At 34.7% G+C, this 15000-nt stretch overlaps 1 protein-coding gene across 1 annotated transcript in view; it reads left to right on the plus strand.

Annotated features, from left to right (window-relative positions):
• Positions 1–15000, plus strand: part of LOC145242588 (monocarboxylate transporter 14-like) — a 29135-nt gene that overhangs the window by 10135 nt on the left and 4000 nt on the right. Inside the window, exons 3-6 of the mRNA XM_080105689.1 lie at positions 4054–4197; positions 7048–7397; positions 10327–11227; positions 13197–13247. Of these exons, the coding sequence (XP_079961815.1) occupies positions 4054–4197; positions 7048–7397; positions 10327–11227; positions 13197–13247 (1446 nt within the window). The remainder of the gene's footprint in view (positions 1–4053; positions 4198–7047; positions 7398–10326; positions 11228–13196; positions 13248–15000) is intronic.

Genomic DNA, 15000 nt, shown 5'->3' on the forward strand with positions numbered 1-15000 from the left:
AGAAGCTATGTAAAGCGATACGGAAACAATCAGAAGTCAAATTCAATAGTTTAGCTTTGGGCAGGGGAGGGTAATAATTGAATTTGATTTTTGTTTTTTATCGTGTCGTTTCTTCTAATAGTTTCTGCTTTTAGTAGATCACAGAAACTGGAATGTATGGTAATTATATTTTCGGTTTCTATATCATATTTTCGTATAGTAATTCAAGTTCTGTTTTATTTTTGCGTTGGTGCTTGAACCATTGAAAAGGTGGCATTTTAGTCCAGGTTTTAAAAATTCATTTTAGTGCTTTGTAAGATTGTGGTCCTATATGTTGATGGATTGTTTGTATTGTGGGTTAATAGGATGCTTCCTTTGTCTAGATAGTTTAATTCTTTTATATTAATCCGATTTGAGTGTTCAAACTTGGTAACAATATACGCAAATCATTAATGGGGTTCAGTATTTTTTTCCTCGATAACCAGGTCCTTCACCATGTGTTTGCGTCCGTCAACTTCCCAGGGGTGTATCCAAATTATTTCTTGGACGATAATAATTTGCCTTTTAATTAAATTAATTCGGAATTTCGGCGTTGTGGTATTCCCTCCTCCTACCTAAGATAAATTTTAGTGTGTAACACAAAATACATAATGAACACAAACTTTTAAAAGCTGAAATACTTGAAGTCATCTACATAAAAACTCAAAAACAAACCACGTCGCATTTCACCGTCACCCACTGTTTGCAGCAATGCAAATTGACTGTTTGACGACAGATAGCATCCCTGAGTAACTGACAACGGATATTACGATCTCGATCATAAGAGATAAGACAAAAGGGATGAAGTAACAAATTTAAGACCAGTCATTAGCATATTGTCGTAAAGTATCCGTGGCCATTTGGACAATAACAATTTGCAACATGAGGAACGGAAAAAGCTGCCCCAACCCACCCAAAAGAGAGTTCATGACACAAAGAAGGGCTGTGTAGATTATAAAAAGGCATTTGACGGGGTGCCTCATTTATGGATACGCAAATGCTAAGAAGTGTTCAGAATAACTCCTAACATGCAAACAGTTTAAAGAATAGCATAAAGAATTAGGAAAATAATTTAACTTTATGAATTGTTGCATTAAACAAAGTGAAAATTAAGAAAGGGATTTTCCAGAGCGATAGTTTTTCCACTTTGGCCTTATAATCGCCTTGCTCCCGATGACAATTCTTTTACGAAATGTGAGAGCAGCATACTTGAAAAACGGTTTCCTGCAATCAACCACTTACTATTTATTGATGACCTTAAGGATTTTAGAAAGAATGAAAACTATCTTAATCCGCTAATGAATATGATCGGATTATTTAGTAACGACATTAGGATGGAATTTGGTATCACAAATTGTACTTTCCTATAAATATAAAAGCGAAAGTGTATGTATGTATGTATGTATGTATGTATGTATGTGTGTTCGCTTTTTCTGTGTGTCTACAAAAGGCTTCTTTCAGAGAAGCGGTCGCTCAGTTCACAACTTTTTAAAACTTTTTATATCATATATAAATCGTAATATCTCACACGTAACAAAGAAGCTCGCCTGTCTATTTAATTTGCTCGATTTCGGGAAGATAAATATTCAATATTTGTCGCTCGCCGCATGTGGATTAGTCTTTTTCCTATAACATCTTGGGGGGAAAAAAGCGTTCAGCAGTAAATGAAATCCCGCAGTCAAACTTGACCTCATTAACTCATTAAAACAAGCACCTGCTAAATCCAAGTAATTAAATAAATTCAAACGTGTTTCCGTAAGCATCTCGCGGTGGGGCAATGGTTAACGTCGCACTTTTTTTTCACACTTTAATTTACAACTTTGCCTCAAGGGTTTGGGTTCGATCCTCATACTTACTTTTTTTAACCCCCCCCCCCACGAAGTTTCCACACACACCTCCAAACATCCGGGCAACGTCGGTTACCCCTCGCTAGTCTTATTATAAAGATGGAATCATGAAAACTGAAACAGTATAATTGTATGTTAACCCCTACCTGCGCCCCTGACTAACCCACCCCATATTGTGCACGCGTGTGTATATCAACAAAAACTAACTACAGCCAAATAAGTGAGAAGGGTTAAAGAGGGTAGAAAGACAGAGGAGAGAAAGTACCACCCAGACCTCCGTTGGACGAGTGCAAAGGGGACTGGGACCTTGATGAGGCTTTATTGCAACCCAAATTCCATTGAAGACCAATAGTCGCTGCCAAAGAGAAAGCATCGGTAAGCGATTGTTGCGCTGAAGCAAATTCATCAGCAAAGGTGAAAGAGGTGGAGAGTACAGGAAATCCGAGGAAACTTGTTGTCACTCAGACTCCAGAGAACGCCATAAGTTGTTCTCAAAGAGAAATCTTCGATGATGCCCTATGTGACTGCTCCCAGAGTGTAAATAATAATAATAATAATAATAATATTAATAATAATAATAATAATAATAATATTAATAATAATAATAATTCTGATTTCGTTTATCAACGTCTCCCTGGAGAGGGATGTGATTAATTTTCAGAGGATTTCCCTCAATCCCTGCTCCAAACCAGGAGCTTCAAAGTCTGAAGGCCGCCTAAAACATCGGGGATTCGTAGTTTTTTTTCAATTATCCTTCCAGACGACTTCATACTACTCCTAGCGTACTACTACTACTACTACTACTACTACTACTACTACTACTACTACTACTACTACTACCACTACCACTACTACTACTACTAATACTACTACTACTACTAATAATAATAATAATAATAATACTACTACTAATAATAATGATGTTTTGACCCTTGCCCCTGCTTGCCACAGTTAACACAGATACTACGCTATGATCACAGCCCAAAGAGTCACAACATTACATGCATCTCTCTGTTTGCTTTCCGGTAACCTTTTTTGTTCCTCGGACGATAGTCTGCGATTGGTCTGGGGACTTGTAGATCTATTCTCTTAGTTGTGCTCTTTGGATTTTGCACATGGTTGTTAAGCAGACAATTAGTCTGTAGTTAGTTGGATTCATGTACAAAGGTATTTCTGTATTAGCATTAGTTCTTTCTTTGGTCATCCATTCTAGTACATCCGATTTGTGGATAAATCTTCTCACCGTTTGCGTTAGTCTTTCATATGTGATTATTTTTTCAAATATATTTCCATTCCCTTTTTTGGATCCTGTCAAAGAATGAAAAACTAGTAATAGATGCTTCGGCCCAGATTTGGCAATAATACTCCATGCATAGGTGAATTATGACTTTGTAAATATATATGACTAGCAGGAAGACCCGACGTTGCCCGGGATTGAATGATGATCAACGATTATATCATTCTACTATATTTTTTATTGTAATCGAAATCCGTGAAATGGCTCAGGAGTAAGTTTCACATGCCTCTATGCAGTAACAAAGTCCAAGATATATGTTATTCCACATTGCACTCTACAGAACTCACTGTTTCTTTTATAAAATTATTTTATATAAACTTCTCTCCAGTTAAAAAAAACATTCAGAAATTTACGTGCGGGGTTTGAACTTACAGACCACGTCATGAATAAAAAAACACACGCACACACACACACAAAACAAAACGCTATCAACTTACCCACAGTAGAATTTTCACAGCCCGTTGTTCTATCATTATTGCTAAGCAATGTCAAGGAAAAGTGGCTTTACCGATGAGAGATAAATTAAAATAACTGTTTCTATTATCGATTAAAGGTAATTATCGGAGATATTCTGAGACAAAACTTAACTAAGATCACCCCCAGACTTATATACTAATGTTCTTTCCAGCACACTTCACCCCCAACCTTCTTACACACCTCCTAATAATAATAATAATAATAATAATAATAATAATAATAATAATATAACATATTTTAAAGATATAATTTTATTAGAAATATACATAAAAATAAAGATTTAATAATAATAATAATAATAATAATAATAATAATAATAATAATAATAATAATAATAGTAATAAAATAGTGATTGAAAATTTCATAATTCGATTACTCTTTTGATTGTCAAAGCAAACTGCTTGTTTGTTCCAGGACCCATTGCCAGCTTCATTGTGTATAAATATGGTTGCCGAACGACGGTTCTTATTGGTGCGTCGATAGAAGTTATTGGCTTTATCATTTGTTTCTTTGTTCGAAACATTTGGATGTACATAATTTCATATAGCCTTTTGGCAGGTAAGTTTTTTTTAATATTATTTGTACTACGGTGCGGTTTAGATAAGTTGGATATTTTTATAACTTAGTTGTCTTACTTGTTTGCTTTTTGAGTGTTTGATAACTTCGTCCGAACTCTACGCATGATCACGTCTCTGAGGCTGTAAGTTTGTCTTGGGGTGAAATGGAAGGACACGAACTTGCTAAATTGACGATGTAAATGTATTTAGCCTGCAAACCTCTTTCTCCGTATTGTGAATTGCATGATAGATGCTTAGTAGACTTCCAGTAGAAAATTGCCTCTAAGACATTTGGGTCTATATAATTCCATACAGCTTTTTAGCGGGTAAGTTTCTCTCATAATAGTAAGGGGACTGTTTAGATACGTTGGATATTTTTTTATGGTTGTCTAATAGTTTGATCCGGAGTCACGTCGCCATCTTGGATCCCAATCTTTGTGGTTGTAAGTCTGGATTGAGGGTGAATGGAAGAACACGAATATGTCAGATATTGACGATACCCATTTATTTAGTTTATTTATTTTAATTTCGCAAAATTTGACTAGTATATCGAATTGGAGACCATTGCCTTCTATATTGTTTTATTACTTCAATCATAACTCCAGCCTTAATTCATTATTATTATTATTATTATTATTATTATTATTATTATTATTATTATTATTATTATTATTATTATTATTATTATCATCGTGTTATGTGAAGGCTTTCATAGTCATAACGACAGTAGTGAGAGCAATTTTGAAGGCAGATGTGGCTAAATGAACATTGTGGTTAAAAGAACAATTATTAAGCAGAGCTTAATAATCATGAAAACTATAAGTGTCCCACTTCATTAATCAATAATGTTTTTTTTTTATTTCTTTGATAAAAATATTATTTGTTTGTATTAAATAGTCATAATTATGTACTTCTAAAATTACTGTGTGTTTTATACAATTATTTTTACAAAGTAATAGACCTGAATTAGAGGGTAAAAATTCTCTGTCGTCCTTTAAATATGATTAATAAAAATTAAAATGTTAACCAGTATTAAATATTCAAATCATAGAAATCAACTGAAAATAAAAACAGACAAAAGTATATAGAAGCTAGAAATAATTGCAAGACAGAAGTAGCAACAGCTAAGAGGAAATATACTGAAACCACCAGGAAACGCATAGAAGCGCAAAAATTAGGAACTCATGATTTCTGGAAAATCTACAATAGTGTAGTAAATAATGGGCAATCGACAATACCCCAACTATCCAACAATCAGGAAATGCTGTCACATGTGGACTGGTGCATCTGCTATTAGTATCTCGCTCATGGACAGTGTCCAAAAGAGAGTAGCCAACCTAATAGGTCCCGAACTGTCATCTAAACTTCAGCCCCTGTCCCATCGACGTAATATTGCACCCCTCTGCCTGTTTTACAAGTATTTTAAAGGTGGATGCTCTCACGAACTACAAGGCCCTACATCCCCTCGACGAAAATACCTCCGACAAACTCGACAAGCAACGAAGTCCCGCCCCTACACAGTTGAGATCCCTAGATGTAAGAAAGTCTTTTACTCTAATAGCTTCTTCCCCAGAACTGCAGGACTTTGGAATTCTCTTCCGGTTTCCTGCTTCCCCAACTGTACTGACATGCAGAAGTTCAAGTGTAATGTGAACAAACATCTTGCTGCTAAACTCCCTACATAGTACCCCTGCAACTTAGGTCTCTGATAGTAGCCCCCTACATCAAAGTGGCACTGTGCCTTGTTTGAGTGTGAAAATATAATAAAAAAATAAAAAATAAAAAACATTTTCCAAGAACACGAACAAACATTTTTGCATAGATTACTGATTAAGCAGTTTTAAATATTTAGCTTTTTTTTAAAGAAAACTATAAAGATCAATAAAATAAGGACAATCTAGCTTTCCTTATAACTAAGTTTATTGTTATGAAGCTCTAACTTCCAGGATATTTATATACAATATTATAAATATAGATAATATTTTCCTTAATTTCGTAGCGATGAATGGAGGTACTGGGGTAGGTTCCTTGCTAATGGAGCCTAAGGTGGCTTAGTTGCAGGATTCGAATCCCTCGACCAGCGTTGATTTTTACCTTCTGCATCGATACTTACATAAGCATAAAACACTAGTGTTTATAGTTATATAAAAATAATTATTTACTAGCAGGGACGCTCGATGTAGCCCGGTCGTAATGTACGCTTAAATATGATATTTTAATCCTTGCAGATTTCGTATATATTATTATAGAGTAAATTTTCTATCGGTTTCATATATCATTAAGTTGCGATTTCAAAAATAAAAACAATATATCCATATGACTTAGGTGCGTCAGCTTAAACCGAAACCAAAACTTATGAAAAGTATATATATATATATATATATATATATATATATATATATATATATATATATATATATAATACTTGGGAGCCATCAGCTATAATCGAAACCGAAACCAAAACTTAGGAAGAATTCTTGGTAAAATTATTTATTACAAGAAATAGAAGTCCATAACAATTAAATGACAGTCACTCGGATGTAAACGTGATACACAACATAAATAACACGCATGCTATACTATATATATATATATATATATATATATATATATATATATATATATATATATAATATTTTCCTTAATTTCGTCGCGATTAATGTTGGAACTGGGGCATGTTTCTTGCTAATGGAGCCAAAGGTAGCTTAGTTGCAGGCTTTGAATCACTCGACCGTCGTTGATTTTCATCTCCTGACCGATGATGATTACGTAAGCATATAACACTAGTTTCTCTACGTATATGAAAATAATTATTTATAATAATTATGTAATATATATAATTTATTTTCAGGAATTGGTTCGGGATTAACCTGCACAGCAATTCTAGTGCTAATCAGCTTCAATTTCGAACGTTATCTCTCCTTTGCGTCTGGAATTGCTATTTCTGGGCAAGGTGTCGGCCTTATCGTCATGCCTATTGTCTGCGAGTTTTTATATGAGAAATACGGCCTTCACTCTACTTTTCTCATTATCGCAGGCATTACTCTACAAAAATGGGTTCTTGGGGCCTTGATGCGGCCCTCTTCGTTCGAATTAGACCAACTTTGCAAATCAGGAAATTCCAAAAAAGGCAACGATGAAACGAATGCAACAAAGGAAGAAAGATTTGTTAACGAAAAAGGAAACAATGATGGCGAAAAGGTGAATCTTTTACATTAAAAAAAAAAAAGATTGATCCTCTGCATGTATGTAATACGTTTTCTTTTTTCAGTAGTCAGTTATAAGTTATCTCCCTTGCAATCAGATAATTGAGCTCCGTTATCTTACTTTATAATAAGACTAGCGGGCGGGTGGGTGGGCGCCCGGATTTTTCTAGTCATAAAATATGCTTAAATATGATATTTTAATTCATCCAGATTTCGTATATATTATTATAGAGTCATGATTTCAAAAGTAAAAAAAAAAAGTTTTTGGGTGCCATCAGCTAGAATCGAAACCGAAATCAAACTGTAGAATTCAAAGCTAGTGACGTTACCACTATACCAATGTGACACGCATATGAACTGATTAAGATAAACTAAGATGAATGTACAAAATGTATAACTTTTTTTTTTCAATTTTGACCCCCTTTTGGCCCTTTAAAAACTATTTTAACCGGCTAGAGAACCATAAAAGTACGGTCCATTTAAAAGTCTGATCATCTGAGGCCTCTAGCGCCGCTCTGTGACTTTTAGTTTCGGAAGAAGTAGAGTTTGAAAATATAGAAACAGACATACAGACGGACAGACAGACAGACAAAAATATAACATTTTATTAATTAGATTTTTTACAGCCCCGTCACACTAGAAATAGGAAAGGGTGCTCTCCTGCTTTTTAACCACAATATTTTTGTTTTTGAACGAACGTAAAAAGTCCATACTAGAACGCGCTGCGTGTGTTCTCTAAATTCCTGATTTCAGCCATTGCCTATGTATATTACACTGTATATTTCAACATTAACAACAACGCATCGTATAATATGAAGGTTTTTCTTTTATTGTTGTGTTCCTTAACATTGTGTCTTCATTTACTTAGAAACTAGCAGAACTACTCGACGCTCTCCGGGGACATAATAATAAAATAGAAGAAATTAAATAATCTTCATCTTGAAATATCTATCTCTCTCCCTCTCCACCGCTTGCTATCTTTTTATCATTTGTTTTTCTTTTCACATTATTTCTACTCCGTCCATACCATTCCTCTCTCTCTCTATCTTTCTCTCTCTCTCTCTCTCTTGTTTTCAATCTATCCACATATACTAGAATATCTTGTCCTTTTCTTTTCCAGTTTTAACAATTAGACCTTTACTTTTCCATGTTTAAGCTTAACCATATTACTTTTCATGCTCGCATTTTTCTATTGTAATCCATGGTTTTTTCATGCTTCCAATAAATCCACTTGTTCTTTGTTTAATTTCAGTCTGATTCTTTTGCCCCCATAAACACGTATGTAATAACAATGTACGGCACTCGTTTGCTTTCAATAACCCCCAATTATCTCCCTTTCATGCTTTCATTAGTGAATTAGTAGCAACAGTAGTCGCTAAAGCGACGTGGTTGCTATGGAAACCAGTCATAAAAAAACGTCGCTCACCTCCTTACGTTTTTTTACGATTTTGAGCACCAGTAAATTCATCATAACTTTTGTTGTACTGAACGAAAATTATTTTTTTTTCACAATATAGCTGAGAAGATGATCTATAAACTGTAATAATTGTTTGAAATTTGGTTAAAAAATGAGTGATCGGTGAAGCTTTAAAGCAGTTTGAAATGACTAAAACTGCCACTTAACCATGCCTTCAAACACTACCGTGTTTGAATGATATATCTATTTTTTGGACCGCATAATTAGCGTAGAAAAAAAAAAAGGAAGCGTTTTTTTTTTCTGTGAAGCTGATTTTGTCTCTTGCCGGCGAGTGGCGACCTGTTAAGTTATTGACTTTTCAGCGGACGCCCGACCTACAGAACGAACGGCATATCAACCCTTGACCCAAGAAATGAGTGAAAGAACACCTTACCACTGTTGAAGACTGACCGTGTGCGACGAAAAGAACGATCACATTTGGGGCCCTACTGCACAGAATAAGGTGACATTTGGTTCTGTGACCGAAGATATTTACAAAAATATATTTCGAGGTAAATGTTTAAGCTCATGAAACTCCTATGGTTATATGATTTGTTTTCATGAAACTCCTATGGTATATGATTTGTTTTCATGAAACTCCTATGGTTATATGATCTGTTTTCATGAAACTCCTATGGTTATATGATCTGTTTTCATGAAACTCCTATGGTATATGATTTGTTTTCATGAAACTCCTATGGTTATATGATTTGTTTTCATGAAACTCCTATGGTATATGATTTGTTTTCATGAAACTCCTATGGTTATATGATCTGTTTTCATGAAACTCCTATGGTTATATGATCTGTTTTCATGAAACTCCTATGGTTATATGATTTGTTTTCATGAAACTCCTATGGTATATGATTTGTTTTCATGAAACTCCTATGGTTATATGATCTGTTTTCATGAAACTCCTATGGTATATGATTTGTTTTCATGAAGTACTTCTGTAACAGAATACAGTGACTGTATGCAAATGCCGAGCCGTGTGCGAATTGACGTCACGGTAGGAAAAAAGAAAATGCGATAGGAAAGAACGTGTGCACAGACAGAAGAGTACGTTCAAGATTACGTCCGAAACAACGTTCGAGAGGACAGAGGTCAGAGAGAAGGCGCGCGATCACGGTCTATTTAGGAAAGTACCTGGAAATAAATGTCGTTGTTACAAAAAATAAATCGAGTTATTACGTGTCCTATATTCCTTGCGATTTACTATTATATATTTAGTACCTTGTTTTAACCGCCATATTGATTTTTCGTCTCTTCTGAGATATTGTGGATTACGTAGACGAATTGTATGAAGTAATCGTGTTGTTTATAGAAACAAAGCGTTTTTTTTAATTTTCATTTAGTACAATTTTATTTTGTTATTAAATGTGTTTTGAAAATATCTACATTTTTATTTATTTATTTATTATAATGATCCGACGAACTAAACATTTGTTTCATTGTTTCTGTTTTCAAGGTGTTTTGTTCCGGTATCATCTCTGGCATAGAACCGAAAGAGGAAATTGAGCACAAAGAAAAAAGCAAACAATCTTCGGTCATTTCTACGGCAGAATCTGAAGTCAAAGCGGAAATTAGCGTCAAGTCTGTTGACGTCATTTCCGGCCTAAACGATATGTCATATAATTCTGACGAAGTAGAACACATTACAAAGGAAAGACACGATGTCGAAAATAACGCTTCATGTTTAACTGTCGATGAGATAAGGAAACACGACTATTTAAATATTAGTGAAGAAGATCTCCCTTCAAAAAGCAAAATGGCCGACATATTCGTCAAATTAACGCATGCCGATGAAACAAAACACAACTCACCAATTAAAATGGCCCCCAGCCTCGATGAAGTTGAAAATAAAACTCGAGGGAGTATTTTCTACAGCAGTAAAAATAACCCGTACGTGAGGGTTCTTAAGAACCGGAAATTTATTTTCTTCCTTTTGGGGGTCCTTTTTTACAGTGTGCCCGAAGAAATAATCTACATGCTGTATCCGGATTACGCTTTAATAAATGGATCGAGCCAATCGGAAATGTCTAACCTTCTCTCCATCATTGGAATATTTTCCACCATTACTCGTTTCCTCATGGGTGTCACTGCCAATTCCAAAATTGTCGACATCAGCATCCTCTTTGCGATGCCTTTTGTATTGCTGGGAGTGGCTACGTTGCTGCTGCCATATTATGTCCACGCCTTTACAGGCCGAGTGTTTTATGCCATTGTTTTCGGACTGTACAATTCTGGGGTGAGCAGTTTATTAAACGAACTTGTCTCGAAAACAGCTGGAAACGACAACGTTACAGCAGCTTTTGGTTTATTCCTCTTGCTAAAGGGAATTGCTGGTGTTTTTGCTCCACCAATGGCAGGTAATAACTTTAATTATTTGTACTCTCTAAGAGTTCTCACTCAAGGCATCATCAGAGATTACTCTATAATAATAACCGTTGTATTAACTTTCTACTATATAATTTAGTTTCTATGAGTTTTTTTGTTCTTCTTGTATTCCTTTCTGATTTTCTCTTTCATTGTGTTTTTTCCTTCCTGATTTTCTCTTTCATTGTGGTTTTTAGCTTCAAACGTATTCAGTACGTATTTTATTCTTCAAATTTCACTCAGCGGTTCTAACGGATATAAACAAAACACACACACACACACACACACATATATATATATGTGTGTGTGTGTGTGTGTGTGTTGAAATAAATACTGCTCAATACATATGTAGAGTTATTATAAGGAAAAGTATGAAAACACCATAAAATCCCTAGGCGCGGATTAATCAACATGTCTACTATATTAACTGTCTCGTAAAAGGTTCAGCAGTGACTTAAATTATTGATTGAACGGTTAATATACTAAATAAATTAATTAAAAGTTAAAATGAAACAATAAATAAAAAGTAAAAAAAAAAAAATAAAATCGTTATCAGCAAAGTTAAAATCCTACTTCCTTCTAATATACACATACATTACAGTAAAGAATAAGCATCCTTAAAAACAGTTTATTTCAATAATCAATAGAATTAATCAGTTGACGAATATCATCTTAAGAAAATTTTTTCCATGTCTGACACAATAATGCTTAAAGTACAGGCTTAGAAAATGACTTCCTTTTCTTTTTGCGAAGGTTTCGATCTAATATGCCCAAAGCGTTTTCAATTGGGTTCATATCCGGGAACTGACTTGGCCATGAATATTCATTAATCCAATTTTGGTTCAACCAACGTTGTGTCACTCTAGTAGAGTTACAAGGAGCTAAGTCTTCCATAAATAGAGAGTTAACTTGGTTCATTTCACCACTTGAGAATATTGGTAGAAGTCCTTCAAGTCAGAATTAATGTTTCCTTCGCACTCAACCAGGTCTGAGCGACCATCACTCCAAATTACATCCCATACCATAACCCGCCATTCCCGATTTCAAACTGATTCTTTAAAATTTTGAAATAAAAAATGAAACAAGCACAACTTGGTTAGTTTTTTTTTTTAGAAGTTGTCCCTTTACAACATAGACTGAGAAGGCCCACAGATTGAGTTATAAATCTCATTTACAAATTTAACATTGATCAGCAGAGTTTAATTTGTTTTATTTATTGGTCATTTATTGAGAGATAATTTGCCTATTGCCTTTGTAATCGTTTCGCATCTACACTGCGTGTCAAATTATTAACGAGATAAAAAAAAATTACCAGTTTCAAAAACTTACGGGTAGTTTCGTATCAAAAGCTTCGGAAACGTTGGCAATGCTGAGCTGCGCGTTCTGTGAAACTTTCGTACTGTTCCGCGCAATGTAAACGACTTGCCATCGTAATTGATGAATCCACGGTATTTGAAGTGTGTCAAATTATTAACAAGACAGTTTGTTTCGTCAATAAAATGGCGCATAAAGGTGATTTGAGTAGTTCTGAAAAGAATACTATTACAGAACAGCTAGCAAAAGGTAAAACTACCCTCAAAATTTCGAAAATTATAGGAAGGTATATTCAAACTGTGAAGAACTTTGTCAAGGACACTACAAAGTTACGTAAGAGAGCTGATAAACGTAAATCTAGAGTTGTTTCACGCCGTCTTCTTTTAATTAAACGGGAAGTTGTTAAGAACCCTGGGCAGACAAGGCGTAAGTCTTTGACGAAGGCCGATTGAAGAATGTCTCAAAAAGTAGTCGATGTCGCCTTCTGAAAGAAGTGGCAAAGTCTGTTAAGCCTGTGACAAGGCCTCCATTAAAACAATTAAATTCTGTCTTGACGAATCCACTTAACGCAGATGAGACAAATTATTGCTTAAGAATTGCCTTTTTCATTTATTCCATGTATCATTACGTATTTAATTAATTCTTCAGATGCCATTCAAACTTATGCTGAAAATCCAGATGCAAGTTTCGTTTTTGCAGGTAAGTAATTTTCTTTGAATCTTCCTCCGAAAAACTCTATGTATTTTCTTATTTTTTGCATTCATTCTATTTCTATAAACGAACCATTTATTTCCAATTTTAACTTCTATGTTTTTATTTACAACCGTCATCTTTATAAAGTCCTTGAAAATTAAAGCCAAAACGTTGATAAACGTTTACATTTTTCTAGTTTTTATTTTTCATATATAAAGATGCAAATAAACGCACATTTTCTGTGTATTTATTCTCGGTGTATATATATATATATATATATATATATATATATATATATATATATATAGTGTGCCGGCAAAAAGAAAGTCCGCACTTGTAAATTTTTCAAAGATTGGAAATTTAAGCTAAATTTAATGTAACTGTTTAAAAAACCTGTACCTCATCTGAGTCGCCTTTTATCCCTCTACAATTTTACCTGTTCATATTTGACTTATAACTGAAATATTCTAGTGTTTACGCCAATTTAAAAAAAATAACTTCAAATTGAGGATGCAAAAAGAAAGTCCGCAGCAATAAACTCACTTAAAACCAGCTTAAATTATCGCCCCTAAATCAGTTTAATATATCCACCAACAGGCAACAAAGCATCTCTAATCGTAATTGTTGTAGTTTCAGGTTATATAACGTAACATTTAGTCCATATGACACGACTTTCTCTTAGTGATCCCAAGGAGCTCATTAATCTCCACCTTTCTAGTTTATCCAATCGAGAAATCGGCCGCAGATTGAAATGTGATGAGAAAACGGTACGAAAGACTGTGCAAAAGCACCAAAACACCGACAGTGTTCGTAATGCCCCTAAATCTGGTCGTACTAAAGTTACTAAAAGGGAAGACAATGCTGTCAAGATCCGCAGCCTAAGAAACAGATTTGAAACGGCTCCACAAATCCAACAACAGTGCAATCTTCTTAAAAAGTGCTCTCTTTCTACTGTCAAGAACAGATCAAAGGAATTTAATTTGCGAGGATATGTTGCAAGACGCAAGCCAATGATTTCTGTAAGGAACAGAAAGCGCTGTCTGGACTTCGTCAGATGCAATGAAGATCATGACTCTTCATATTGGACAAAAGTGCTTTTTAGCGACGAAAGTAAGTTCAATAGGCTAGGCAGTGATGGTAGGCAGTTCGTCCGTCGCAGGAAAGACGAAGAATTTAATCCTAGGTGTTCAGTTTCAACGCTGCAAGATGGTGGAGGTTCAGTTTTGGTGTGGGGCATTATTAGTACCAATTGTCCAGAGCCTATAGTTCGCTTTCAAGGTCGAATTAATTCGAGCAAGTACATTAATATGTTGACTAAGCATTTTCTACCATACTTTGGTTAGAATTTGTATGATAATCCCATTTTTATGCAGGATAATGCTCCCAGTCACACAGCTGAAGAGCATGATATTCCGTGTTTGGATTGGCCTGCACAATTTCCAGACCTCAGTACTATCGAAAACACATGGCATTACATCAAGCAACACCTACGCAATGATAAAATTCCAATTTGGAAGTGGGATTCTCTTTCCCCGGAGTATTGCTGCAGTCTAATTCAAGGAATTCCTAAAAGATTGCAGGCTGTCAAATTGCAGAAGGGCTATGCTACTAAATATTAACCAGTTCATTGTATTCTTATTGTATTTGTGTTGCATTAATGTCCTAAAGTTACATTTGAATAACAATTTTCCATTGTGTTGACTTTCTTTTTGCCTCCTCAATTTGAAGTTATTTCTTTAATTGGCGTGAACACTAGAAT

Source organism: Euprymna scolopes, chromosome 21, assembly GCF_053919585.1.
Source record: "Euprymna scolopes isolate OS-2025 chromosome 21, ASM5391958v1, whole genome shotgun sequence".
In the NCBI taxonomy this organism is placed as follows: Eukaryota; Metazoa; Mollusca; class Cephalopoda; order Sepiida; family Sepiolidae; genus Euprymna; species Euprymna scolopes.